The sequence below is a fragment of the Andrena cerasifolii genome, chromosome 13 (genome assembly GCF_050908995.1).
Source record: "Andrena cerasifolii isolate SP2316 chromosome 13, iyAndCera1_principal, whole genome shotgun sequence".
In the NCBI taxonomy this organism is placed as follows: Eukaryota; Metazoa; Arthropoda; class Insecta; order Hymenoptera; family Andrenidae; genus Andrena; species Andrena cerasifolii.
In genome coordinates, this window is record NC_135130.1 from 11,927,524 (window position 1) to 11,953,358 (window position 25,835).

A 25,835-nucleotide genomic window follows, 5' to 3' on the forward strand; every position below is an offset into this window, starting at 1 on the left:
GAAAACTTAAATTGAGATCATTGTTTATTGTAGCGTTACAATTTGTTACGCAACATTTATTTCTGCATACAGTTCGTCGATACTGTGAAAATTGGTAGACCGCAATAAATTGTATACTTGCGTCGGCCATTACTACTAGTTCGCATACTGACCGCATACTAATGTGTCGCATACTAACGTTCTACTCCCAATTGAGGAATTAGGGCGGTATTCTCAGTCGCTACTTATTCTTAAGCAAATGCTTAAGCATTCGGCATCCTTTACTAGCTACTAGGTTAGTAGCTACTAGGTTAGCGACTGAGAATACCGCCCTTGAATAACGCGAGGGGATTTAAGCTTGGAATGCGTTGCTTTACGGGAAATTTAAATCAAAGTTCACACTTTTCGGGACCTTTCGCCTGTTTGAACTGGTGGTGGGGTAGATGAGTGACTCTCAACCTTCTGATATATGTGTACTAGAATCTAAAAATTTCAGTACCATCAAAGAAATATGTATTTTATGCTAATAGGAATTCGAAACTGCACAATGTATATTGCATAAATTTTTCACGACCTCCAGCTGTCGGTACTATTGATTGAGAACCGCTGGAGTAGACTATAGATGGCGCATAGAGTAGACTGTATTTAGTTATGAGGATCTGCGAATAATGTGCATTTAAGTTCCTTGTATGCGTTTAAATAAATACTTCAAATTAAATGGAATTTTAGAAGATTCATAAGTTTTCTGTGGTAATTATTAATGCTTCAGGACTTCCGGTCACGTGGGCATGCTACGGTTCGAACGTGAAATGTTGGTAGTCATACTTCAATCGTTCATAATTTAAACGTTTTAAATTGTTGGAGTGAAACCATCAAGGAAAACGTGAGACCATAGTGGAATTAAGGATTCAAGATGCAAAATATTGAAGAAGCTACGTTTCATATGAGCCGCCTTAATACGAATTTCAAATCGGGAAAGTAATCGCGGATTTTTAGGAGCTACTGGACTATTAGTGCTTTTTGTCTAGGAAATCGCTCGTGCTCGTATTCAAATGTTCTTTATAACGGACTTTTTCCGTTTTTACAGTCGTAACACTTTTAATGCGAGGGTATTCACTTGTCTCGGTCGATTGTTGATTGTGTAATGAATCGCTAAACAATTTTAATTCTTGTGTGCTCCACCTCCTGCTATCGAGGAGTTGCGATGTTGGTACGTCTCTCTATTTTCTATATTTCGCATAACAAATTCAAAGAATCCTAAAAAATAAATCGTCCAAACATTTATATAGAAGAATTCATCAATTCTAAGGACAAGTTTTTCATTAAAAAAAAGAAAAATAATCAGTATTATTGTTCAAATAAGCAAAGTATGAAACATTTAATAAAATGAAAGCTGTGCAAAATAGAATCACAACTGCGCATAAACGTTATTTGCCCCGCTATTGCCTAACGATCTTTTGGCGCCTAATTCTAATTCCCGTAAGAAATTCGAGCGCATTCATATTACTCTTTCTATATTTACTAGATACCACATACTTATCATTTCTGCACAATCGTAACGTTAAACACCGATAAGCGAAAGTTGATAAGATTCATTTGAATACTAGAGGTTATGTTCGCGTTACTCGCAAGTTTCCTTCGCCGCTATTCACAAGTATCGTTCTACGTAATCTCTAAAGAATTTCACGAGTCCCCGTGTCTGTATTACCAAAGGAAACTACCTACCCGCCAACAATGGAAGCGAAGAAGCGCAATCGCATGTTCAAATCTGCGAATCAGGCAGAAATTCTGAGGTCGTATCAAAGGGACGATGATTTCGTGAAACATCTGCGAGAGAAAGTTATAGACCTCGTGCAGATGATCGGAAGGCAAAGGGGCCTTTTGCGTTTCGTCCACTCTGACGTGCCATTCAGGCTGATTTATTTCTTCTTCACATCGGGAATGGGGAATCAAACACTGGGGGAAGAGTACACAGGCATCGTACAGGCCAATTTGGGAGCTCATAAAGTTCCGTCGTTGCTCGTGTGTATTTCAAGTATCGCGATTAAATAGTCAGAGATATCTTGTTAATATCTGGTATTTGTGTTAGGCGAGGGTAATATCGGTGATCTTGGAATGTTTCGGGGAAAAGGCGTTGCTGAGAATGTTAAAGCGATTACAGTTATCCGTGAATCGTCCTCACAGTGAATTCACCCCCGAGGCTGCTAGATTTCTAAACGCATTCATAGCGAAGGCTTGTAGTCTGATACCGATTTTCATATTGATCCACAAGGGACTATTTTACATGTACGGTCGATATTATAGTCTAGGTAAAAGAGTAGCAGGGATAGATTACGCGAAGGTAATTTCTAGATAACCTTTCCCTTCCGAAGCTAGTCGACTTATCTTCTGTTACATTTATTGAAGGTGTACGGCCAGCGCCCAACCGATGGTATTAGTTGGGGCTTAAGATTCTTGGGAATGGCAACGCTCGCGCAGTGTTTACTGAAAATTTGGCGAGACGATAGTAGCGAAAGCCAGAATGAGAAGTACGTTGCATTGGAAGAGAAGCATACTAGATTAACTTGTCAGTTGTGCCTAGAGAATGTGCCAACAACCACCACGCCCTGTGGTCATTTGTTCTGTTGGTTCTGCCTCGCCGACTGGTTGAACGCTAAACCACAGTGTCCTCTGTGCAGAGAGCACGTGGAACCTTCCAGAATCGTACACGTGATGAATTTGTAAACTTGGGTGCTGGAATGATAAATCACTGAATAATAAAGCACGCGGCTCCGTCGCTCCATCTATTAATGAGTTAAGGGTAAATGATTCACTAGAGTTACTCTTTCGTACGTTTTAACATTTTTATAATTCTTCTTTAAACACTATGTACCGGCGCATCTGTGCTAGCAGCAGTTTCATACAGACGCCGGTAACAAATACACATGTGATAAATCGTAAAGCAAACGAGTAGACGCACAAGTACTTACATAAGTATATACATGTAAATATATATATGTATATATATATATACAAAAATATCAAGTTCTTTTATTCATGTCACGCGTATACACGCCCTTGTATAACAATGTGTTATTCACATAAACGATAATGTACAATCATTTCATTCTCATTGCGTCTTATAAAATTCTCAATCGAATCGAACAATCAATAACAATCGAACTCATGATCGCGGGAAGGGTGAATCACGTGTTATAGTCACAAGGATGTGCGTTGAACGGAAAGGATCCCTACTTTCTCGGCGAAGTTGCCGAGCAGCTGCCCGAAGCCGCTCGACTCCGAGTTGTCCTTCATCCGAAACCCAACGGTATGGCTATAAGCGTTATAAAATATTCTCCTTAGACACTGCAGCTTCTCCCTGCGGGACCTGGAACAAGCGGAATCGACGCGCGTCAGTTCCAGCGATGGAATCGGTAGAGAGAGTTCTCCGCGGCAGAAGTGTTACTTACTGCGCCAGCGACGCACACGCTTCGTCTTCGATAATAGTTGTGCTCGACTCTTGAGACGCGTGTCCCGAGCAGGTTTCGCAAAGGGGTTTGCAAACTAAGCTAGAAGACGTTAAGCCGTCCGTGAGCGGTGCGTTGGCCGTGGTGGAACCGCGCAGACTGCCGGTCCCCGATATCATCTGCCAAGAACCGCCCAACGACGACGAGTCGTTTCGTTGCCGAAGACGCCCAGGCACGGGAACCGCCACAGGCGAGGTCCTGTTTGCGGGTAGAGGTGATCTTGACCCGTGAGCCATGCCCTCTTTGTTCGGAGAGGGATAGAATGACCATGGCACAACGTTCCTAGACGACGAGCCAATGTTAGGGGTGAAGTATCGATTAAGGGAAGGGCCGATCGAATGTCCACGTACCCGTTGCTGTGGCAGTCGTCCTGGCTCTCCGTGGAAGCACAATGAAACACCGCTGGTGGATTATTATCTTGACTATCCCTACTATTCTGACTAACGGAGCTACACCAGCTATTCAGACTTAAGTTGGAGCTGACCGAGCTCAGCGTCACTACCGACTCACTATCGAACATCACGTTGTCTAACTGGGAGTCGCTGTCGTTCCGCAGAACCGTGTGCCTCGATCGGCTGTGGCGCGGGTGGATGCTGAATTCCTCGTCGTGTATATGCTTCAGGAAATAGAAACAGAAGAAGAATATCTCCTCCCCTTTGCTCAGCCGGTCCTCCAGGTCGTGGCCGAACAGCATCCAGTCGTACGCTATGGTGTAATAGAGGATCTGGTACGCGTTCAGTGACGTGTGGATCGCGCCATCGGCCCATAAGCTTATCCTCAGTAACGAGATGAATAATGGCGTGCGATCCCAACCTGCGGGGAGTGCTCGTTTCTTACATCAGAAGTTTCTTAGGTTGTTTTCCTTCGTTTCTAACCGAGGACACGTACCTGAGATGCAGTGTATCAGTATTCCGCTACTGCTGTCGCTCAAGTATCTTAATATCAGTTTTAAATAATTTTGAGTAAGCTTGACTAGATCCCAGACTTGGTACTGTTCCCAATTGATTCGCAGCTGAGTAGATATCGAGTCCTCCGGGACGCCAATCTGCGCGTCCACGTGGGTCTGAGACCAATCGAACACCAAACCCTTGGCCAGATAATCGTTCTCTCGAAACTCCCGGAAGAATTCGCATCCAGGGTACGGCAGTGAAATTAGGGTGAAGTCCGAGTACCTCTTCTCCTTGTCCACTTTCTCCGAAGAAGTCACGCTGAGTACCGAACAAAAGAGCTTTAAAAACAGGGGGAGGTTCCGGTCTAAAAATCCATTTTTTTTTTTTTATTTCATTTCTCGAATGTCAACAAGCTTTTAAGAATTTTGGAAATTCGTAAAATTCCCAAATGCATGGGTAACGCCACTGTTTTTTCTCGAAACAGTGTTCTTAAAATCGCAGGAACCTGCATCTCGAAAAGTTATTATCCGATTCGACTGAAACTTTTTTTATTTTCAAGAATCTACTTCTGACTCGCGGAGAAACTAGTAAAATTTAAAAAATGAAAATTTGTAATTTTTAAAAGTGATTTCAAACTTCAAGTGTCGTTATTTTCTCAAAAAAATGTCATTTTTTTTTTGTAATTTTTACTGCTTTTACTGCCCATTAATAATCCGGCATTGTTTTTTATTTCAGATCAATGGTTAAGGTGCTACAGGTTCCACCGTTTCAGATGAAGTTTTTCCCGCCTCGTCTTTAACGACTCCCCAGTGCTGTCTGCAGTGATTAATTATAAAACAAAAAAATTATTTCTATAGTTTAAGACATCCTTAACACACTGCAAAAAGTCCCATTAAATTATATGTACACTCCATTCCATATAAGAGCGGACCTACGCTCCTACCGATTTGCGACCGATCTGCGCATCTCCCACGGATTGGACACACGCGATTGGTCGTAGTACTTTCCCTGCCGGTTTCCTATCAGTCCGCTCTAAAGTGGAATGCAGTGTAGTATTTTTTTCTCAGTGAATACAATGAATAACAATGTCGAACCTTTTTTTCATTTATCAAGCTACTTGTAATGTATACGGAACAATTTTTTAAATACACTTTTAATTGTGTTTTTTCAATGTTATCTGGAGTTCAAAATCGCACCTTTGAAAAGACGGCGGGAGTGATTTCAGCTCACAGACTCATCTGAAACAAAAAAACCAAGCTGATTCTTAATCATTACGAGTACCGCTATTGCAGGTGCCAGAATTAGCCACGTAAGTAAAAAATTAACAAAATTGCGCGCATTCAAACTTTAAGTAAAAATGGAAAATTTCGAAACTTGAAGTTTGAATGCGCGCATTTTTGTTAAATTTTCACTTACGTGGCTAATTCTGGCACCTGCGATAGCGGTACTCGTAATGATTAAGAATCAGCTTGGTTTTTTTGTTTCCAGGGAGGTATTTTTAAACGCGAGATTTTGAACTCTAGATAACATTGAAAAAACACAATTAAAAGTGTATTTAAAAAATTGTTCCGTTTACATCACAAGTAGCTTAATAAATGAAAAAAAAAAGTTTGACATTGTTATTCATTGTATTCACTGAGAAAAAAAGTCTGAATGTTAGCGAATTTTGGGGCGTGATTAATAATCATTACTTACTTCATTCCAAACTTGACCTTCTTCTTCTCAACCATGAAATCAATAATTGTCCCTACATTAAGCGTCTTCAGGAGCTTGATGTCTTGGTGCCTAACTTTGTCGAACAATTGCCAGTCGCTAAGTACAGAGTCACCACCGCGAGCTTCGTCTACCATCGCCTCGCTACCAGCAAATAAATAATCTAGCCCAGATCTACCGTAAATCTCTGGTCCGCCAGACAACGTGGCCGATCTGCATACATGTCTACCTTTATACAATATCACTGGCAGTGGAAATCTTGAACGACACCTGGCGAATCTAGCGCTCTTTATCAATTCCTTTAATTTATTATGGTCATATATGCTCTCGTATATAGTCTCTGTTGTGCGTGGCAGTGGCGGCGGCGTATCACACATATTCGGATTCCTATACTTCTCGTATTCTAGAATGATTAGGTGGCTAGGATAGTGTGCGCTGAGATCACCTCCGTTATTATTGATTATAGAGTGAGTGTAATCCAAGTCGGTGAGCAGCAGGCATCTCTGCATGATTGCTTGACTCTGGAACAAAACTGCCCTTTAGTATCCTAAACTCTCTGCGCTGGCTTCAGGGTAGATTTACGATAACTCACTGTGTTGTCCGCATCTTTAGCTCGATAAGTGTTCTTCGAGAAGTATATGAGTAGCTTCTGCAAATCTTGAATGCTGATTTCTGTCATGATTGAAACGAATCTCTGTGGAGCTTGTTTAGACTTTGACTAAAAGGCAACTTTCTTCTAAGGAGGTCCTAAATTTCTATAATTCTCGTAAGGATGCTCACGAGGCATTAACCGTGGCCAGTGTCTCGCGTACGAAAGGAATGGCACGAACACTATGGTTAAGATATACCATATAACATCACAGCTTAACATTTGTTATACCCTACTTGCAACGATTCGTTCTTAAGCGTACATGACCCAACGATCGCCGGAAAGCGCAACGGAATTACAGGCGTTCAAGAACATAATATCGAAAAGTAAAAGTACCGCGAGTAACCAGCGAGTGTTAAAGCTTGCTTAGCGGAGAGTACGAGTTCCTTTAATTCCCCTGTACAGTATCTCGAAATAAATATAAATTACTATAGAAAGCCTTAATAAAGAAATATCATACAGCACGTGTATTAGCACCACGCTTACTCGGATTTCTTGCCTGACGGAAACAAAGCGTTCTAACTAAACAAACTATACTCGACAGGCTTTACTTTTCGAGTACAAATTACAGTAGCGCCAGAACGATCGGTAACATCTCCCTCGTCCGATTTATTACAAACTATTCTGCCCCCTCGAGTGACTCTCTCACGTGCGGTCTGTACTTGGATCCTCGTTCTCGCGCGGTTACATAAATCGCTTCGGTATCCCGATACGGTGACGAGAAACGGGTGATACTCCGTTTACAAAATCAGCAGAAATCGGAGCAACAATTTCCGCGGCAGAGGGGAGGGCGAGGCGGGGATAGTGCGGAGGAACGCTTCGGAGAATGACTTAACCTGACTTAAGTCATGCACGCCCCTTTCATCGCCGTGAGCGCATCAACTATTTCCGAGGGGAGCCCGTGAAAGTTCCGACGGATGAGAATCGACCGTGAATTCAGAAAGTCCGTCGCGATAAATATCCATAGTATCTCATCGTCCGCCGATCTCGATGGTAATCCGACGAGATAACCTAAGCATCGCACTCGAGGAAATATGGTTCACATTATTCGCAGCGATTCGAACCTGTCCCCAGCGCACTGTCATCCTCCCTCCTTGTGTTTACAACGCTCTGCCCCGCGTGTGCACCGTGGAATCTGTTATCTCGTTATCGCTGGCCCGCGCACGTCGTTGAGGTCGGTCTTGCTAAAGGACGGGGGTCGGGTTGCTGTTCCTCTTCAGTCTTCCCTGGCCGTCGATCTCGTGTCCCGCAAGCGACCACGTCGTCCTTGGCTCCTGTCCTTTCACCCACGCAGCACCGAGCGTGGAATTAAAATAACGTGCATTCGCGAACGGGGCGGCGACACGTCTCTCCCCCACGTTCCGCAGGCGAAACTCTGCGCCAGCCGCCTGCCAGGACGAAAGTACCGAGTGAAACCGCGCCGTGGAAAGATAACCTATTTTTGCAACGCGGAGAACGCGTGCTCTGCTCGGATGGTATCGAGATTTTCGCGAGCTCTTAATAGGCGTGCAAAGTGTTACGGGTGGGGGGGGGGGGGGGAGGTGTCGCGGCGGCACTGTAATCGGAGATTTATTCAACTATCGTCTCGATCTCATTGATATCATAGAAAATTAGAAAAATTAACTTGGAATTCTTTTAATTGGGCGGTGAGAATTTGCTTGGGTCTCTATTATCAGCTCACTTATAAGGTTCCTAAGAATACATATAGAAGCACACGGACAGTAATGGATCATTGAAACTCCCCATCGAATCTTATTTGAAATCATCTCCCCACCGATTAAATTGCTCCGAAAGTAGCTCGACAGTCCATTTATCCCTTACCCTACATTGAAGAAACCTATATGAAAATAGAAAGAGGTAAATCTCTCCCCGCTCCCTAAGTTAAATCCCGCCAAGGGATTTTGAACCAGAAATCACGGAATCCCATTGTTGAGTTATTGACGAGGCACAACGCGTTTCATCGCGGCGCGTCGAGATAGCGCTACCTGCGGCGGTCAGGGCGCATCCACTCCAGTTCCGGCGCGTTGCGCACGCGTGCCAGGGCCCCCTGTCCAGGAGAATTGAAGGGACGGTAGCGAATGGGGACCGCCTGGAGCCGGAGTGGGGGCACGAGTGTCAAGATGGCGGGCACGCGATGAAACGGTGTTGCGTCGTCGGACGTGTCGTCGCGAATTTGTCCACGGTGAAGCCGTCCTGCTCCGTGTGGTATTTGCGTTAGTATGGGGTCGGGGGCGTACCCGCGTGTGCCGCGTTCCGATAAACGTGCCGCGCGTCATTCGTGATCCCCGTCGGGCGCTGATAAACGGACAGTGATCGCCGTCGCGCAGAGAAAGACGGTACCGAGGAGCGCGCGCGTATGTGTGCGGTGGGTGCGTATGCGCGAGCCAGCGCGCGGCCTCAGTGAAAGTAAACAAACGGTATGAGCGCGGCGCTGGGCAGTGTCGGTGACCCGGCCGGTCTCCTGGACCCCGACGTCGAGAGCATTCTCGAGGAGAAGAACCAATTGATCAGCCGGCAGTATGCGGAGATCGAAAGGCTGCAGCGAGAGCTCAACGAGGTCATCGGCGAGCGAGACGCCCTGCTTTGCGAGGTGTCAAAGTTCAAGTTTGAGCGCGAGATGACCGACCTAAAGCGACTCCACGACGACAGGTACGTGCGCCTTCCTTCGTTCATCCTGATTTTTACTTCGCCGGCTCCATTCGTCCTGGCTAGCGGATCACAAAGATACGCGCGGATCCGCGATGACAATGGGTAGAAAAAACGTTAGCGCTATGGGGGATCATGTTCAACTCGCGGTGCAGGCTTTGCGTTTTAAATCGCCTTAAGGCGCGACCGCACATTCGCCATTCGGTAGGCAAATGTTTGCTATTCACCGATTGTCACACGTTCGCAGTTACCCCAATCATTTTCGATCATAGAAACCCTCATCATTCGCCGAATAAGCGAATAAGTGTCGAATGCCAAGTGTGTGGTTCCGCCTTTACGTAGCCTCCGCTCGCGTGATCCTACGTGTGTCAGCGGATCCTAGGTATGAAATGTTTGGTTCATAATGTATCAGCTGCTTTTTTCGCTGTTTTTTTTTGGCGCTGCAGAATTTAGAGTCTCTTTCAGTCACGATTACGGTGGCACGAGCGTCGCTTGACGCACTGTGCAATCCACGGTTTCGAGGGTATCGGAGCCCATTGTGACCGACGTTGCGCAGGTACGTAGTTGTTTTTGTTTGGATGGGTCGCTCGGCGTTTCGGGGAATTCTGTGCTAGGCAAGAGCATGCTATCGAGTTGGAGGATTTTCGTCATGGAACTGGTTTACGATCGAGCGAAAATTCTGAGCGGGTTGTTAAGTTCGCGATACGAGTAATTTGTTGTTCGCTTCTTCGAGATAATCCCGGTAGTAAATTACACTGTACTTTTTAGCGTGTTCGTTAAAAGTCACGGATTCGTGGCGGCTGAATACATTATTTAAAAAACCTGCTATGTATCGTTCGACTGATAACGCTGACTAACCGTTCGGTGCAACTTTAATTATCGATTACTAATACAGACACTCTGTTCGTGGAACTCTACTATTTTATAACCACCCATGTTTCATTTTTTTAAAGTATTGCAATAGTTTACAATCGCTAAATGATTATTTGAGCCTTCATTATTCGTGGATATAAGACGAAATCTCTATAACTAATTTGTTGTTCATGGTATTATAAAGTTTCTGGCGGAGGAAAGTTGCGCGCCACTTCCTCGATAAACTTCATCGCCGCAATTACTATGTTATATAATTGCGCGGGTTTTGAGAGGAACTCTGCGCTTCCAGAGAACGGTTTTAATTACATAAGCGTTACTGCAGCGCGAAGAATGTACACTGCGGCTTCCATCTGGAAGTGTTTAGCTTTCAATTAATATTCAACTTCGGATCGGCCTGATAATTTCATTAACTACAAATTAGCTTCTTTAAAACAAAAAAAAACAAGATTACATTCTGGATTCCGCAAGGAATTCTACATTATATAAATCCTTAACAGAGAAACAGTAAAAATGCTACTAATAGAATTCCTAGCTGCATAAATTCCCTGCTCACCGATCCATCAGCCTTTCCTGCAAATTCCTTTTGCGCGGAGAATGATCGGCAGCGTCATCGTTTCACTTTATTAGAAGTCCCGACAGCTAAACGTGTCTATTATCGAAGCACAGCGATAGGTAGGAAAAGAAGGCCAGATAGAGAGTGTGTTTTTTCGCGGATAGCAGTGACTAGCACTCGAACACGACAATTAACCTTGGTGCAGACTCGTCGTCCGTATTGATTATTGCGACATGAGAACACAGGAAGCCTCTCATGGTACATTGTTGTTCGCCCCGAAATTGGGTCGATCATTACATCGCGCCGCGTTATCTGAAATCGTGGCACTTCAACAATCGATGCGCCGTAATAAGTTCGGGAAAAAGCTAACTGTATACCGTCCCTCTGTTCTCCAGCCGGGCGATAAAATCGCTCCAGATAGAGGAAGTCGCCGTTCCGTCGTCGCTCCAGACTTTTTACCCCGAGGATCAGGGACAGAGTGCTCTGAGTAATGTTTTATCGATTGCATTGAATGGAAGGGGAGATGCAAGAGGTGGATTTAAAATTCATATTCTTATGTAACTTCAAATTCATGCGTTGGCATTATTTTCTTGTTGGGAAATTGAATGCGCGGGGACCTAGCATGGGCGTCCGCAACGGAGGGGGCCCTGGGTTGAGAAAAAATCGCTTATTTTTAAAAACTAATCTTCGTTAAGTTTATACTAAAAAAGTGACTAAATTTAAATTTTAAAATTTAAATTAAATTTAAATAAACAACCAGTCGACGCCTGCCAACTTGACCGTTTTCCAAAGTCTCCCCCCCCCCCCCCGTCCTTGGAACCTAGTGTCTCTGTTATCCTAGTGGGCCCAGGTCGTTGATTTTACTATAACTTTCATATATTCAACATTAGCTTTACTGCTCGGCTTCGTCCGAAATTTAGATTCTGATTTTATATTTAAAAAAAAAAGAAGTTTTTTTTAGTTTTTTTTTTTTTGTGAAAATAGTCACATTCATCTGAATTAGGCAGGCCTAATGAGCTGCGGCACATTTCGCGATGCCAGAGTTTATCGTTCGAAAGTTTTTAGGCGACAAACACATAACATATAGAGGCTTTCTGCTTTATATATATTCAACATAATGCTAAAGAAGGAGGAACACGCATTAGCAACAACTTCCTTATATTTTTCTGAAAATTAAATGAGTTTTCTGAAGCATGGAAACGGAGGCGGGTCAAAGTTGATCCAAGCGAGTAGATTTAAGTCTTCTAATGTTTAATTCACCGTGTACCACAATTCCCTGTACACTTTGCTACTACTTTCCCCAGCATCTCCAAAGTCGACTACTGGTACCGATAGAAACTTGAGAATCTCTGTATCACAAAGTTTAAGGCTACAAGTTTTCCTATTACCTTCCTCAATTCTAAAAAAAAAAACACTTCAGTACTATCCATAGAAACTTCTTCATCTCCCCACTAGGACCCATTCCCCCAGCCACCTTTACCATTTTTATCCATCGCGGTACATCGTCAAAGTTCCGCCTAAAGGCGGATTCACACGGGTCAGTTCAGCGACTGTTTAGTACAGGGCCGGGTTAGGATTTTTGGGGCCCGGGGCAATCAAACCTTCGAGGGCCCCATTGTTTGAAAATCGGGGAAGGGGTGTATTTTTTTTTAAATAATGCAATAAAATACGTAAATTTTAAAGAATTGAAATAAAATTAAATAAGATTTAATCACGGCTTCCTTATCCAGTGGGCTAAATATCCTATACCCCAGGGGCGCCAGTGATATTTTAAAATAAAGTGGTGCACCCAGGAGGGGGAGCAAGGGTGGCACCCCCAAAGAAGGGGCTTGGTAAAAAGAAAATAAAACTGGATTTTATTGTTTAAATAAATTTTTCTAATCACCTAATGAATTTGATTAAATAAATTTTCCTTAAAAATCCCGATCGCGCCACTGTCGCATCGAAATTGCCACATTCTTCCATCCAATTTGCCAGCATCTCGTTAAGGATCTCTAAAAGTGGCACTATTTATAGAAACGTGCAGTCACGTTCGCCCGAAGAGGACGCAGGAGGAGGCTAGACCCGAGCGACGGCTCCTGAACAAGGCTCGTTCACGCCTGTCTGCATTCACGGCCCCGGTGGTACATCCAGCCGGGGCGATTTCTCATAAAGCGGCGCGCAAGGTTGAGCGTGTATCGCCCCGATCTGCGAGTGGAAAACGGCAGAAGCGGTGTGCGGTGTTCCCACAGCTTGAGTCAGACGGATGCGTCTGCAATCCGTGCCCCTAGTTGTGCATGCCATTGCGCAAGTAAATTAATCATCCCGCGAAACTCTACAATGAAGCGCCGAATTCCTGAAAGGCCGGCGCTAGCCATTCAGAGACAATAGCCGCGTATATCAATCCCGGCGATAACTGGTTTAATCATCGCCCGGCCTGAGAAGCTTTCATCCTATACAGGCCGCGCATAATCTCGGGGTCCTTCGCGCGGGATCCAGAGCAGGGGATTTCGTAACACGAAAGGGAATTAAATAGCATCGGGCATACTTCCAATGCACGCTCATGGAAAGAATTGCACGCTTTCGGTCGCGGTGTTGTGCAAGTCCCGCAGCCGAGGTTAACCGGTCACGCCAAATATATCCAGCGTCTCGTAATTGCCCCGGCCACGATTGGAAACCCGGAGAAATTTGACACACATTCGTCCCTTTATCTTTATTTTCCACGCCAGCCCCAATCGATGCTTCCAGCGCGAGTTATTTTCACAGCGGAGTTCGAGGTTTAATTAAATCGCTTCTTTCTGTCTTCTTACTGTTCTCCTCGCCAGGCGTCGGTCCTTAAAAACGCGCTTAATAGCGTTAATGCGTAAACACCAGCGCTCCGCTGTCTCCCCCGATATAATACGAAGAGGGGGGCGCTGGGAAGAATGGTGGGGGTATTGGAGAGGCTCCGCGAGAAATAAAAAATTCATGAAGCGAAGTGTACGGTTTGCACGGCGGAACGGCCGCCGCTGGAGGGAGGCGCTTCTGCTTTAAAAATCCAAAGTTCCCTTTGCAGTGGTCCGCGGAGAAATGAACTATTTTTACCCGGAGCACGAGGCGTCGTCGCTCGACGGAAGGAAATGAAAGAGCCTTGGCCGCGGTGCAACGAGAATTACTCCCGACGTCGTTTCTAATTAATTTCCAGCCGGTTCGGCGGCCTTAACGACCACCAAACACGCGCATCTCGTTCCTTGGACAACGAACGGTACCTTCGGGACCGTTGTCCTTATTTTTTTTTAGAGGATCGATAACGAGGGGGTGTCTTGAAACAGTTACTGTTTATCGCAAAATATTTTGCAGCTGAATTTCGGGTCTGGCAAGTGGAAATGTGGAATAGGAATGAAAGGAGAACACGTGTTGGAGGCGTTTGCATACTTTATTTATAAATTACTTTACTACCCGGTTTCGCCCGGAATTTAGGGGCCAATAATGAAAATAGGCCTCTTTTTCAACCGGCAAAGTAGAAATGTGGACCCTTCAGGGGTTATACCTAATCAGGCGGCGGAGAAGTGGCGAATGTTTGTGAATTTTTTTTGAAAAAGCGGAAGCATATATTTTTACAGATCGTAAATTAAGGCACACGGAGGTGAAGCACATTTTGTGACCTCCAGAGTTTACCGTTTGAAAGTTTTTAAGCGACACACAAGCACACAAACATATCAACTTTCTGCTTTATATATATATATATATATTTATTACAGTACATTTATTTGAGCTTTCTGATGACCTTACTCTGAATTTTTATTCGAAGCTTAACCCTTAACCAATCACATCCCGGTTTGTGGCATAAACGATGACGCGGAGTCTCACCAGACTCATCTTAAATACTCAGACATTCTCAAGCCTAAATTTATTTTTAATATTCACTGGAGTTATTAGTGTAGGTACATTACATATTGTAAAACAAGGTTGAATGAAAAAAAGGAAAATACAGGAAAAATAAAAGATTTATAATAGAACTTGTAATATTTGCATTGAAACTTTATTTTAAAAAATGGCCCCTTGTCAACTTCGCGCCCCAGGCGGCCGCCTAATTTTGCCCGTAGGGACGAGCCGGGCCATTGCCATGAACAAATCCTCAGCGAATCGTGGTCGAGAGGGAAACAGCGCTGCGTCGGGTCGACACGTTCCCTCCAGATGTAGGGCTGCGCACTCGTGGAAACTATGTAGGACAGCAGCGTCCACGGGTTCTCGGAACCCGTAAATCTTCCCCTCTCGACCACCGCGTGCTGGATCTTCGGAAAATCGTGGCTTTGTTTCGCTGCTCCCCTAACGTCTCCTTTTAGGTTTCTCTTTCTTCCGAGGAAAGGGAAACTCTGCGGTGGCCACGTGCTTTACGATCTCTAGGAATATTTCTCCTCGGTTTCACGTTCCTTCTAGGCAGAACATGTATTTTGTTCTTTAAACACTTTTCTAGCTGAGAAGAAGGTTGCAGGATAAGAAGCCCTCGGATCTTCGGGTTTGAAGATGAACCCTTCCCCTTTAGGTACCTCGCCGCGTGCCGATCGAAGGATCGATGCGTGGCAGGCCTCCAGAAAGGCTCGGAACTGCTGTCGTAAGGTTCCCAGGCGGAAAAGGTCGTGGAGGCAACCCACTGCCAAACTGGGCTATGCATTCGATTACTACTAAAATGCTACCTTATTCCTCTTAATATTCCTTTCGGACAAGCATCGTTTCTCCGAAGCCCCCAGTGTTACGGATTTTTGGGACAAAGCAGAATGGCAGAAATGGTCAATTTTGGACCTGGCTGGGAATGAAAGTTTTTTACAGGATATATTTCTACAGGTCTTGAGGAATCTGAAATACATAATTGTTTACCTTGGAGACGATGGGAAAGTTATAAAAAAATAAGGGTAAACTTCGGAATATTATCGTTAGTAAAAATATCCTCAATAACAGATAAATTTGCCAGAAAAATGATAATAATGTTAAGAAACATCGTTTGAGTTAATGCTTTACTGTGTAATGTCGTAGTGGTTGAGTACACCAGCGTGATTCGAGTTGCATTTCTCTTTCCTCACTTGGGTATGAGCTTGTAACTCGTAAATAATAAAAGATATGGAAAAAAACATTCACATAAATGTTATACTGTTTCTGAAGGTTTATATATCTGTCGTCTAGAATTTTCGAAAAAATAATTTTTTTAAATATTCACTTATTATTTATAACTTTCCCATCGCTTCCAGAGTCAATAATTGATGCATTTGGTGAAAAAAAGGGCACATAGGCTATAATGAAAACTTTGAAATCGATTTTCTTAAAAGGGCATTTTGGCGTATGTGCCCCTTTTCCATCAAACACATATTCTGAAAAAAACTTTTGTTGCCAGCCAGGTCGAAAATTCACCATTTCTGCCATTCTCCTCTGGGATACAGGGAGTCTTTTTCACAAAAAAATGAGAAACCCGAGGAAGTGGAGGGGACAGCGGTCATCATATTTCGAAGCAGAAACCCCGTCGTGCCAAGACACTACTACCACCCCAGAACCGACAACACAGCCGCAGAACACGTGAAAGTGGGGAATTATGGAAAACCCTCGAAATAAGCGGACTCCCAAAGCAATCGCCGCGAACGAGCCGAAACAAAGCGCACTTCTCCGCCGCCCGCCGTCTCAGGGGTGCATCTAAAATTAACCCCGCTTCGATAGTCGCCCACTTGGACCCCCTCTACCGTTTAATCGAATACTTTTTCCCCGGTAGCGGGAGATTACTCGAGAAACAGGCCGCCTCTCAGCTAGAGGAACGTCACCGAGCAATCTCCTCCTGCCAATCTGATTATACCTCCACGGATTATCCGTTTCTTGAGATTAGTCGCTCACTCCCCACATCCGCCCACCGGGGCGGTAAAAAAGCGTTGCACCTGCGCTGCTGGAGAACGCCATAAGTGCATTAGGTGTTGTCGACGCCTGGCTGCAGTCGTCATCGGTTAATGAGCGCCTTAATGACGTTCGATGGGAATCGCGTTCTCGCGGATGGGCCAGGCCGCGCGGGTTCTCCCTCGAGAAAGGGCGCTGAATATCGTTTCCACTCGATCGACTTGGTCTCTTCGACTCTTTTGGACTGTGCTGCGATGGCTTGTGGGATGGTTGAGTCGGAAGGGGACGTTTTAGGTGTTCAAGAGAAGATGGAAGAGTTGATTTGAGAGATGAGGTAGTTGATAGTTGAGGCTCGGTTGTGCTGTGTGAAATTAGAGTGAAGTGGTTGGGGCTATTTCGAAGACAGCTCCTAGAAGCTGCTCGATCTTTGTGCAAGGATGGAAGTGCCCCACTAGGGCGGGTCTAAAGTTAGACCCAAGATTAGGCAGCATGGAGATCTAAGGGTTACGCCAAGCAGCCGTGATATTGGGCTAACTTTAGCTGGGGGTGTCTATAATTGCTTCTGGAACAAACAGCTCCTGTTAAACTGGAGAATCTTCGTGACGAATCGACCGATATATCTGTAGCGGAGGGTTGTGGAAAGGTTGTAAAGGTAGGAGAGAAAGGGAAAATTGCGGTTTCATCCTGGACCTGCTGCTAGTGTGGAACTCATCGGCAAAGCCTCGTTCGGATTAAGTTAAGTTACTTCAAGTCAAAGAGTTATTCTCATTAATGAGAACGAAGCTTAAGGTTCACCTAGCTATTATAAATACAAATCGGTAACCGAGGGAGCACTCGCGAGAAAGCGGGATCGGCCGAAACGCTATCTGGCGGCGGAGTCGGGAGGTACCGTTACGTATCTATGTTCCAGAGGACCGGTCTTCGCGCCGTCCATCGCGCCTTCTCTTTCTCGCTCAACCCCTGCCGCGGGAACGATGGAAAAGGCAGAAATGATTGTTGTGCGCGCGTAAAGCCTTTCAACGCGAGCCTCCATCGGACTCGAAGGCTGTCGGCCGCGGGGTTGCAGCGTCTGAGGGGCGGGAAGGCCGTGAGAAAGAGCGAAGTGCACCCTCTGTCGCTGCACGTAATTACGCGACCACTTAAATGCCTTTGGACACGCGAGCCCCCCGAGGTCGCCGACCTTTTTTTCAGTCCCCCACCTCTGCCTCCATTTTATCGAAACGCTATCACGGAGCAAACAACGCCCCGGCACTCTCTATTGTATCGAGTCGCCTTCTGCTTCGCTCGCGCTGAAAGCCAGTAGCTGCGCGACTCTCCGCTCGGCTTAACAAATCCAAGTCCTTTCGAAAGGAAACGCTAAACAGTGACGCAACTTTTTCCGTCCAGCCCCGCGGTAGTTTAATTCCGCACAGAGAGGCGGGACAGAAAGAGTCGGAACCTGGGCTGAAAGTAAAAGACCAGCCGAGGAGAAATGAAGAAACTTGGTTCGGTGATTTGGAAAATGGGAAAAAACTGTGTTTGAAGATTCACGGACGCTTCCGCGTTTCAGGGAACTTTCATCCAGGGCAGGCATTTGCGGGACCAGGTTCTTCGGTGTTGTTTCAATGTACATGTTTTGCTCTAAATGGTGGGCCCGTATGCGACCCAGTGCTCGAGATAGCCAAATAAGGACCAGCGCAGCCAATACACCGCACAATCGAGTGCGCCAGCATGCAGCGCCCTTTTGGGTCGCGAGCCACTCGAATGAAAAGGGTTGGAGCCGAGGCAGCGTAAATATTTGCGCGATTGCTCCTGCGGGAGCTGGATGTCGGATCGCGAGGGCTGGCGAGGGCCTGGCGAATCTCGATGATCGCTTTGCCACCAGTCTTTTCATCGCTCGCTCCTCTATCGCGGCATTAACGCTCAATGAGAGCGAATTTTTTGAATTCCACGCGAAATCCCTTGCACAAACCATCGTTCCGCGGCGGCCGGGTGCTGGGGAGCGATAATGCGGCTCGGGAAACAAGAATTTCTATTCAGGGGAGTTAGTGAGTAGTAGGTCAACCAGTTGTACTGGCGCAGGGCTCGAATTGTACGATAAAAGAGGTCTGGGCACTTCTAGCTTCTTGGCTAGGAGAGATTCCTCCAATTTCGTTTATAAAGCAGGCAGATGGGGAGGATGGAATGGTCGATAGAGATTTTTGGGTGGTTTTCAGTGCAGTCGAACGTCGCATGCGCCTGCAACAGGCACGCAGCTATGCAATGCAGGCTGGATGCAACCATCCCAATTTGGGGGGTGGACCTGGTCCTACTCCCATAATCGAACTCGCCCAAATATCTTGACTGGAGGTCCCCAAGTTCCACTTAATACTGTAGGCGATCGGCGTTCAGTTGGGAACGACCTATCGTGCAGGTTTGGGCAGATAGGTGGCGCTCCGTTAGTTGTGTTTAGAGTACGTTCACTTGGAGAGGAGTCGTTGGCTTTGGGTACCTAGCTTACAAGGGAACATCGCGAATCCTTACTCAGCGATTAAAACGCAACTTTGTGGGTTTATAGAGTGACTCAAGGAAAAAACAATAGTATGATTCATTCGTGCCCAATCGCCCTTTATGGGTGTGGAAACTAACCTCAAAGTCAAATAGGCGCCCCCACTTTTTCGCGTATAATTTCTAAAGTACAATAGACAGAAAAAAAAATGTTTCAAACAAAAGTTGAATGGCACAATAAGCGCTGCAAACTCGCGTTAACAGAATTTTGAAAATACTTTAAAAAAAAAATACCCGACGAAATTTATTTATTTTTTTCAAAATTCTGTTAACGCAAGTTTACATCGCTTAGTGCGCCATTAAACTTTTGTCTGAAACCTTTTCTTCTGTCTCTTGTACTTTAGGAGCTACAGTGGCTCACACCCAAAGTCGTACACTCTTCAAAATCGCATAACATATTTAAAATTGGTCCAAACGAGTAGAGTTTTTTTTTAGATGCTAGAAGGATTAGTTTGGTAAGTGACGTGTTACGTCGTTTCGAAAAAAATTGCAATTGGTCGGAATTGCAAAAACAAATTTAAAAAACGATCTTTATTATTTTTTTTTTGCTATTCCGACCAATTGCATTTTTTTTTTTCAAAACGACGAAACGCGTCAACTATTAAACTAATCCTTCCAACTTCTAAAAAAAAACTTAAAAATTTTAGGTATCGATTATTATTTTCTGGAAGACAATGAACCAATCTATCTTGCTATGAAAAGGGATATATGTTTTTCTCTTTAATACGGAAGTAAAATGCATCTGAAGCAGACCTTTCATATTCTAGCGAGATTCTGACAGCTTTCTGAAACCAAAGTTTCGACATTTTCCTTTTAGTTTTGGGGACGTTTATAATCAAATGAATTATGTATTATAAACGGATATAGTCTCGGCTTATGCATGACGTAAATAGTTTTCAAAATACATAACCGAAATCACGTTTTCGAGCCGTAAAGAAAGGTACGTAGAAAGGTACTGCGAAGTTTTCTTCCACGCGAATAAATCATTTGAACACTTCTTACACGAAAATTATTCGATTTTCGAAGACGATCACATTAATAAAATAGTGGATGAAATTAATAAAAGATTTTCACCACAGTTGAACTTGACTTCTGTCAGTACACCGTATTAGAGCGAAGTTTTATAAAAAATACTGCGATTGGTTGGAAGGTGTCTTTGTGGTAAATTTAGTAAGTGTCGATTTACAAACTGTGGATTTATCTGCAAATAGCGAAGGCAGGCCGAGGAAAAATTTTGAAGACTGTTGTGATCGAGCGAAGAAGTACAAAGTAAGCGAGCACCGAGACTCGTTTTCCCAGGACCTTATCGACGGTGCTGCTACTTCATCTGCTCCGGAAGCTAATACTAGGGCCTTTGATGCTGATTCTGCTCTGGCACTAATAACTCAAATGAAACTGACCAAGTACCAATACAATACTCTCAGGAAAGCAACTGCAGATATTGGCCACGATATATTTCCCAGTTATAAGAAGGTACTGGAATAAAAAAATAAATGTTACCCTTCTAACATAATCGTTAATAAAATAGTGTATATAAAGTAATGTATAATTTACGTACGTTAAAATGTTAGTTTATAACGCCTAATTACCCATTTTATAAAATTTAATAAAATTACACATTTTATGTGTAAAAAAGTGATATTAAATTATTTCTTTAATATTATATTAAGTTTAATAAATAATTAAAAAATATTTAGAAATGCCGAAGTTAGGATTTTTTTCTCCACTTTCTCCTCTATGCATCGGACCACTGTGCGGCGATGCGTGGACGCCCTGGACAGAGGGGTTAGTGAAATCGGCGGGGGAGAAAGGGACGCGGGCGACGGCGCAGGCTCGGTGGTATGGGCGTCGCGACGCTTCCTCGTCCCCTCGGCTAGGCGTCTGCAGTTCCAGTGCTGGCTCTAACGATTCACGGGCTGTCGTGGCTCTCGCCATTCACGCGCACCTCGGCGAAACTCGGCGTCGTCCATCTTCCCACCCTTGCCTCCCTCTGTCTCTTTGCCCTCCTGGAGCACGCTTGTCACTTCCTTCACCCCCGCCCGCCGTTCTTCCATCACACGTACAGGGGCCCGCGGATCGCGGGGCACACCTGCGAACGGTGTCCCTGTTTCCCGGTGCGCGCGCTCGCCGAAGTCGCACGTGCAGCTAGGCGTAGGCGTCCATAGGACGTCCCTCCAGCGCCTCTTCGGCCGCCCGAGAGATCATCACGTACGTAACGCATCCCCGAAAGTCTGTCCAACTGTTCTCGCTACGAGGGAGCTAGGCTCCCTGTCTGTCTTCTTTCGTTCCCTCTGTGTGTCTCGATGGGGACAGCGCGACGGCTGCTCAACACTTTGCAGATGCTGGCTGCTTGCGCTGGTGGTGGAGCTATGGAGATGTAGCGAGATTGTAAGGAAACGTGGTTGAGGAAGTCTGAGAAGGAAGCGCTTCAGTGATACAGTCCCTTTTCTTTATTTAACATCGGCACTTAACTCTGTAGGCTACTATACCCACTTGTTATGGTTACTTGAGAATCTATTGCACCGCAAAGTTTTCCTATCCCCTCTCTGAATTCTCAAAAAGAAACTTCACTTCAAATCTCCATTCCCCTCTAGCTTCCTTCACCACAGTACGTCATCAAAGCTCTGCCTAAAGGCGGGTTCATATATATATATATCACTGTCAGTGTCAGCGCCTGAAAAGCGTGGAAACAGGGAAATGATATGTTCTGCACCACTGGCACTGACGGCGCCGTGTGAATCCGCCTTTAATGCTCCGTCTGGCGCCGGCGTGTCTTCACGCCCTGCGCGCGGTTTTATAGTGTTCTAGAAAGCTTCCCTGCAACTCTACTGCTAGGTGTACGTGTTTGTAAGTAGTTGTTCGTGTCCGATATCCGGTGGATCAAACGCCCGCCTACTCGTCAGTAAAAATGTCACAGGTTATTTTTCTTTCAACGTCGTTAAGCGCGGCTTGGACGCTCTCAGGGAACCTGTTGGCTGGATCGAAACGAGATGATCGGGGACATTAAATTCCATTTCCTCCCCGAGCGACGAGCCTCTAATCCGAATCGCGACGGGCGTTAAACGCTATCTAGCACACGCGCGACAAACACCGACCAGCTACAGAAACTGGTTTATTCGCGTGATTACACGAGCTGCCATTTAATCTCGCGTGGGCCGTGGTTACGGCTAGGTAAAAGGATCGCCGTGTCAATTCCCACTGCTGGTAATTGAAAGAACGCGAAACGGGACTGGGGTATCGCTGTGCGATCAACTACTTGAAAAACTTTTATTTATATTTTCCACCATTGAGTATCTATTTTCGGTACTCTTCAGTTACTGTAATCTAAGTTTGGGTTGATACACCCTCGTTGTCAGTGCAATTTTATTCCCTACTCTGGAGGGCCAGAGTACAGCTGTATATATTTCAATAGTTGTACTATTCGAATTGTTTTGAATATTTGAATACTCCGAAATATTAGAATTATTCCAATTCCACTGGTATTCGAATATTCTTAACAGCAACAGCGATACCTTCTATTTTAGCTCGAACCTTTATTAAATATCGCGTTCGTTTCACTGAAACCGTTCCTTTTCCTCGTCATCCACACTTTGCCATTAACATTTGCCCCTTCATTTCCTGCGTCCTGTGCAGGCCCATTGCTCGGCCATTGTTCGCGCTTTTTCTCCGAATAATAAACGGGCGCGGCCCAATTTTCATTAATCACGTGGCACGCAGAAAATAGTTAACACTCCACTCTCTTTGTCTCCTCCATAGCCACACTGGTATCACGAAAACTCGCCATTCCCTCCCTCAGAACTTGTCCATTCACAGAGGGCTGAATGAGCCTCCCCAAAGGGAGCTCGAATGGAATTTCTTTAAAATATAGCATAAATCCTGTCTCGTTCGATTAAACAGTTCCGGGAGTAGATCGGCGGTTTCGTGAAAGGTGGAGCAACCTCGCGGTTGGTATGCAAACCGTTAGGCGAACGATTCGATATCTTTCATAGATACCAACAGAGATCGGGTGTATGATTGAAAAAAAGAGTCATTCATTCCTCTACTCGCTCGGCTCGATTAATCGCGACGCTATGCAAATTACATCGCTGGCGTTGTGCTCGTTACAGTAATGCATGAATATTTATCGTTATGGAATACCTTTCATTGCCACATTATAGTAACCACTCTTTCAACATTCTTAACGTATGCAAACAGAATCTTTTCCATTAAAATCCCCGCTGACGAGAAAATTGCAAAAACTATTGTTTAATAAATTATCAATTATAATTCTACGCACAAGTTGCAGTAACAGTAAGCTAGAGGCTTGAAAAGAGGCAATATTCTTTGATCGTGCAACTCTGCTGTGCAAAGATGGCCGCTGGCTCATGCCTCCACCATACGAGGATATACAGCAGTTTTTCCTTCGTACACTCTAATAACATTAACGCCTCGGAAGCCACCGTTGGCTGAATTATTATTTCTTGCTGTATCCGCGGCGAGTAACGGAGCGCGGAACGGCGCTTTTTACCGATCCGGAGGCGAGACGGCGGAGTTTACCACACGCGTGCTCGAGTAGACGCGTGTGGCGCGGTCTGCGGCTTCGGAAATGACCGTAGAAGGCGGCTTCGCGTCGCTGGAAACGTCAGCCACCGGCGCTCCAACGGGCGGCACCTTGGCTCCTTCGTCTCGATTAGAGAGCGCGATTCTCCACGGCGATCCCGCAGCTGCAGCTCGCCTCACCTGTCGACCACTTCACCTGCATCCTAGTAAAACCATTCCACGATCTTACGGGGGCTAGAGCAGTGAATTAATATTTTCAGATCGGGATCTCTTAGCTTTATTTCCCAACTCCTCGATGGGAGCACCTGTCGATAGAGAGAGGGATCCTTCCCACCCTATCAAAAGCCAGGGACCAATATTCGCCTCGGAGGAGCCCAACTCCATTTTCCTGGAAATAAAGCAGAGAACTGTCTATAAGATGGCTCGCTTCATCCCCCAGTTGCCCGCAGCACCTGTCGACGATCGATTTCGCGCATCTGCGACGCTAATACAGCAGCCTGGTCCACATCGAATCGTCGTTGAGCTTCTTCATCCCCTTTTCCCTAGGCGAGGGGATGCTGCGTCCGTGGGGACCAGGGATATGCAACGACCGCCGATCAGCCCCTTGAATTATTTATCGACCTTGAGGAATCCCCGTGGAACGAGGGGTGCGTGTAACCTGAAATCCACACGTCCGGCTACTATCGATTGCGAGCATGTGCCCCCGACGGGGGTAGGCCGTCCTATTGTCAGCCCTCGTCAACCCTCTTCCCTCGACTCGCCGCGCGTCTACGAAAATAGCAGGTCGCGTCACGCGAAAATAGTGCGCGAGAAAGTGCCGAGGCCCTCGAACGCAGCCCTTCCATCCTCTTCAGCAACGAGCATGGCGAAGTGGATACGCCGCGCGCTGAAAAATAGATGGATAAAAGGAATGGTTTTGTTCGCGGCGCGCTTTCAGTGGCGAGTTTAGCCCCCGCGGGTTTTTAGAAGCCGATATTGTTGCGGCTAGGGTGCTCGTCATTCTTTAGGACAGTAATTCACAACCTGTGGTGTTGCGAGGTGTCTTTTTATTATTATTTTCTGAAATACCTATTTTTAATGTGTTTTTTTAGCTTATTAAATTTATCTTGCTCTATATTGGGGGGAAGGGGTCGCAGGTTATTCGACTCAAAAAAGGTAGGGATACACTGCTTTAGGCTCTTTGGAGACTGGAGGGTAAGTGGTGATTTGCTTACACTTTCTGGTGAATTTTCATCAACTTTTTAGGGATGTTGGTTTTCACTTTTTGTGTCCACTTTCCTTAAACTTCTATACTGACATGTGACTTTGAGGGAGTATACTATGTGTGGTTTTTTTTTATGACAGTGGGTAATTCGCAATAGTTTCATAGTTAACTGTTGTAATAGTGGAACCACAAGTCTTTATTTTAGAATGAACTGTCTTCTTGTCCTAGATTCTTCTGTGTATCCTGTAGCTTCGACTCTTCAACTTTTTATGCTTCCTAGACTTGTCCTAGATTCTTCTGTGTATTCTTTAGCTTCGGCTCTATCGCCTTACCTTCAGAATTAGATATCAAAGCAGCAGGAATCAGCTGAACCACATTGCGTAATTAATAAACTTCCCTATTCATCGCTGAATTCCTTGTGTGTGTGTGTGTGTGTTTTAACGCAACACAGTCGTTATTAGTACTTCACGTGGAAGCGTCGTAGTAGTCCAAATCCAACTGCAAATGGTCAGCTGAACGAGCCCACGCATTGGATATTGACATTGGCCCTTTTCCACCGGGGGCAATTGTTTTATTATGCAACGGTGGAACTCGGTTTCGAGGATTGGCACGGTTTCAAGTTTCCCCGGACGATCTCGAGACACTTGTCGTCGTCTAGAAACGTTAAAATAATCCGCTTCCATTCTTTCGTCCACCATCGAAGCCACCGATCACATAATTGCAGCAGCGAGATTAAGCTTACCGAATTATTCGAATTCTACTGGCATTCGAATACTTAGAATATTCGAATATTCGTTACAGCAACATACAAAATATTGGAATCGTTCTGGAGCGAAATTAGAAGGTTGGTATCGAAGGGGCTTAATTGGAATATCCAGGTTGGAGCAATAAATCCAGCCGCCCGTGAGAATTATCGGAACAATTG

The 25,835-nt window shown here is 45.2% G+C and overlaps 3 protein-coding genes across 9 annotated transcripts in view; 2 read left to right on the plus strand and 1 right to left on the minus strand.

Annotated features, from left to right (window-relative positions):
• Window positions 1-1,432: 1,432 nt before the first annotated feature.
• Pex10 (peroxisomal biogenesis factor 10) lies at window positions 1,433-3,000 on the plus strand. Its single transcript, XM_076826027.1, has 3 exons — window positions 1,433-2,001; window positions 2,069-2,320; window positions 2,386-3,000. Exons 1-3 carry the CDS (start codon window positions 1,714-1,716, stop codon window positions 2,701-2,703), a joined length of 858 nt encoding a protein of 285 aa, XP_076682142.1. The 5' UTR covers window positions 1,433-1,713; the 3' UTR covers window positions 2,704-3,000.
• On the minus strand, window positions 2,986-8,210 carry Edtp (Egg-derived tyrosine phosphatase). The gene is made up of 6 exons (XM_076826020.1): window positions 6,681-8,210; window positions 6,071-6,609; window positions 4,374-4,693; window positions 3,836-4,298; window positions 3,429-3,767; window positions 2,986-3,346 (listed from the first exon to the last, which is right to left on the minus strand). Exons 1-6 carry the CDS (start codon window positions 6,765-6,767, stop codon window positions 3,178-3,180), a joined length of 1,917 nt encoding a protein of 638 aa, XP_076682135.1. The 5' UTR covers window positions 6,768-8,210; the 3' UTR covers window positions 2,986-3,177.
• A 610-nt stretch (window positions 8,211-8,820) lies between these two features.
• Window positions 8,821-25,835, plus strand: part of Siz (Brefeldin-resistant Arf-GEF family protein schizo) — a 61,037-nt gene continuing 44,022 nt past the window's right edge. For 4 of the 7 annotated variants that reach the window (XM_076825996.1, XM_076826002.1, XM_076826003.1 and 1 more), the window contains exon 1: window positions 8,821-9,386. In XM_076825996.1, the coding sequence (XP_076682111.1) occupies window positions 9,157-9,386 (230 nt within the window). In that variant the 5' untranslated portion in view covers window positions 8,821-9,156. The remainder of the gene's footprint in view (window positions 9,387-25,835) is intronic. The other 3 variants (XM_076825999.1, XM_076826000.1, XM_076826004.1) reach the window with 2 other exon arrangements.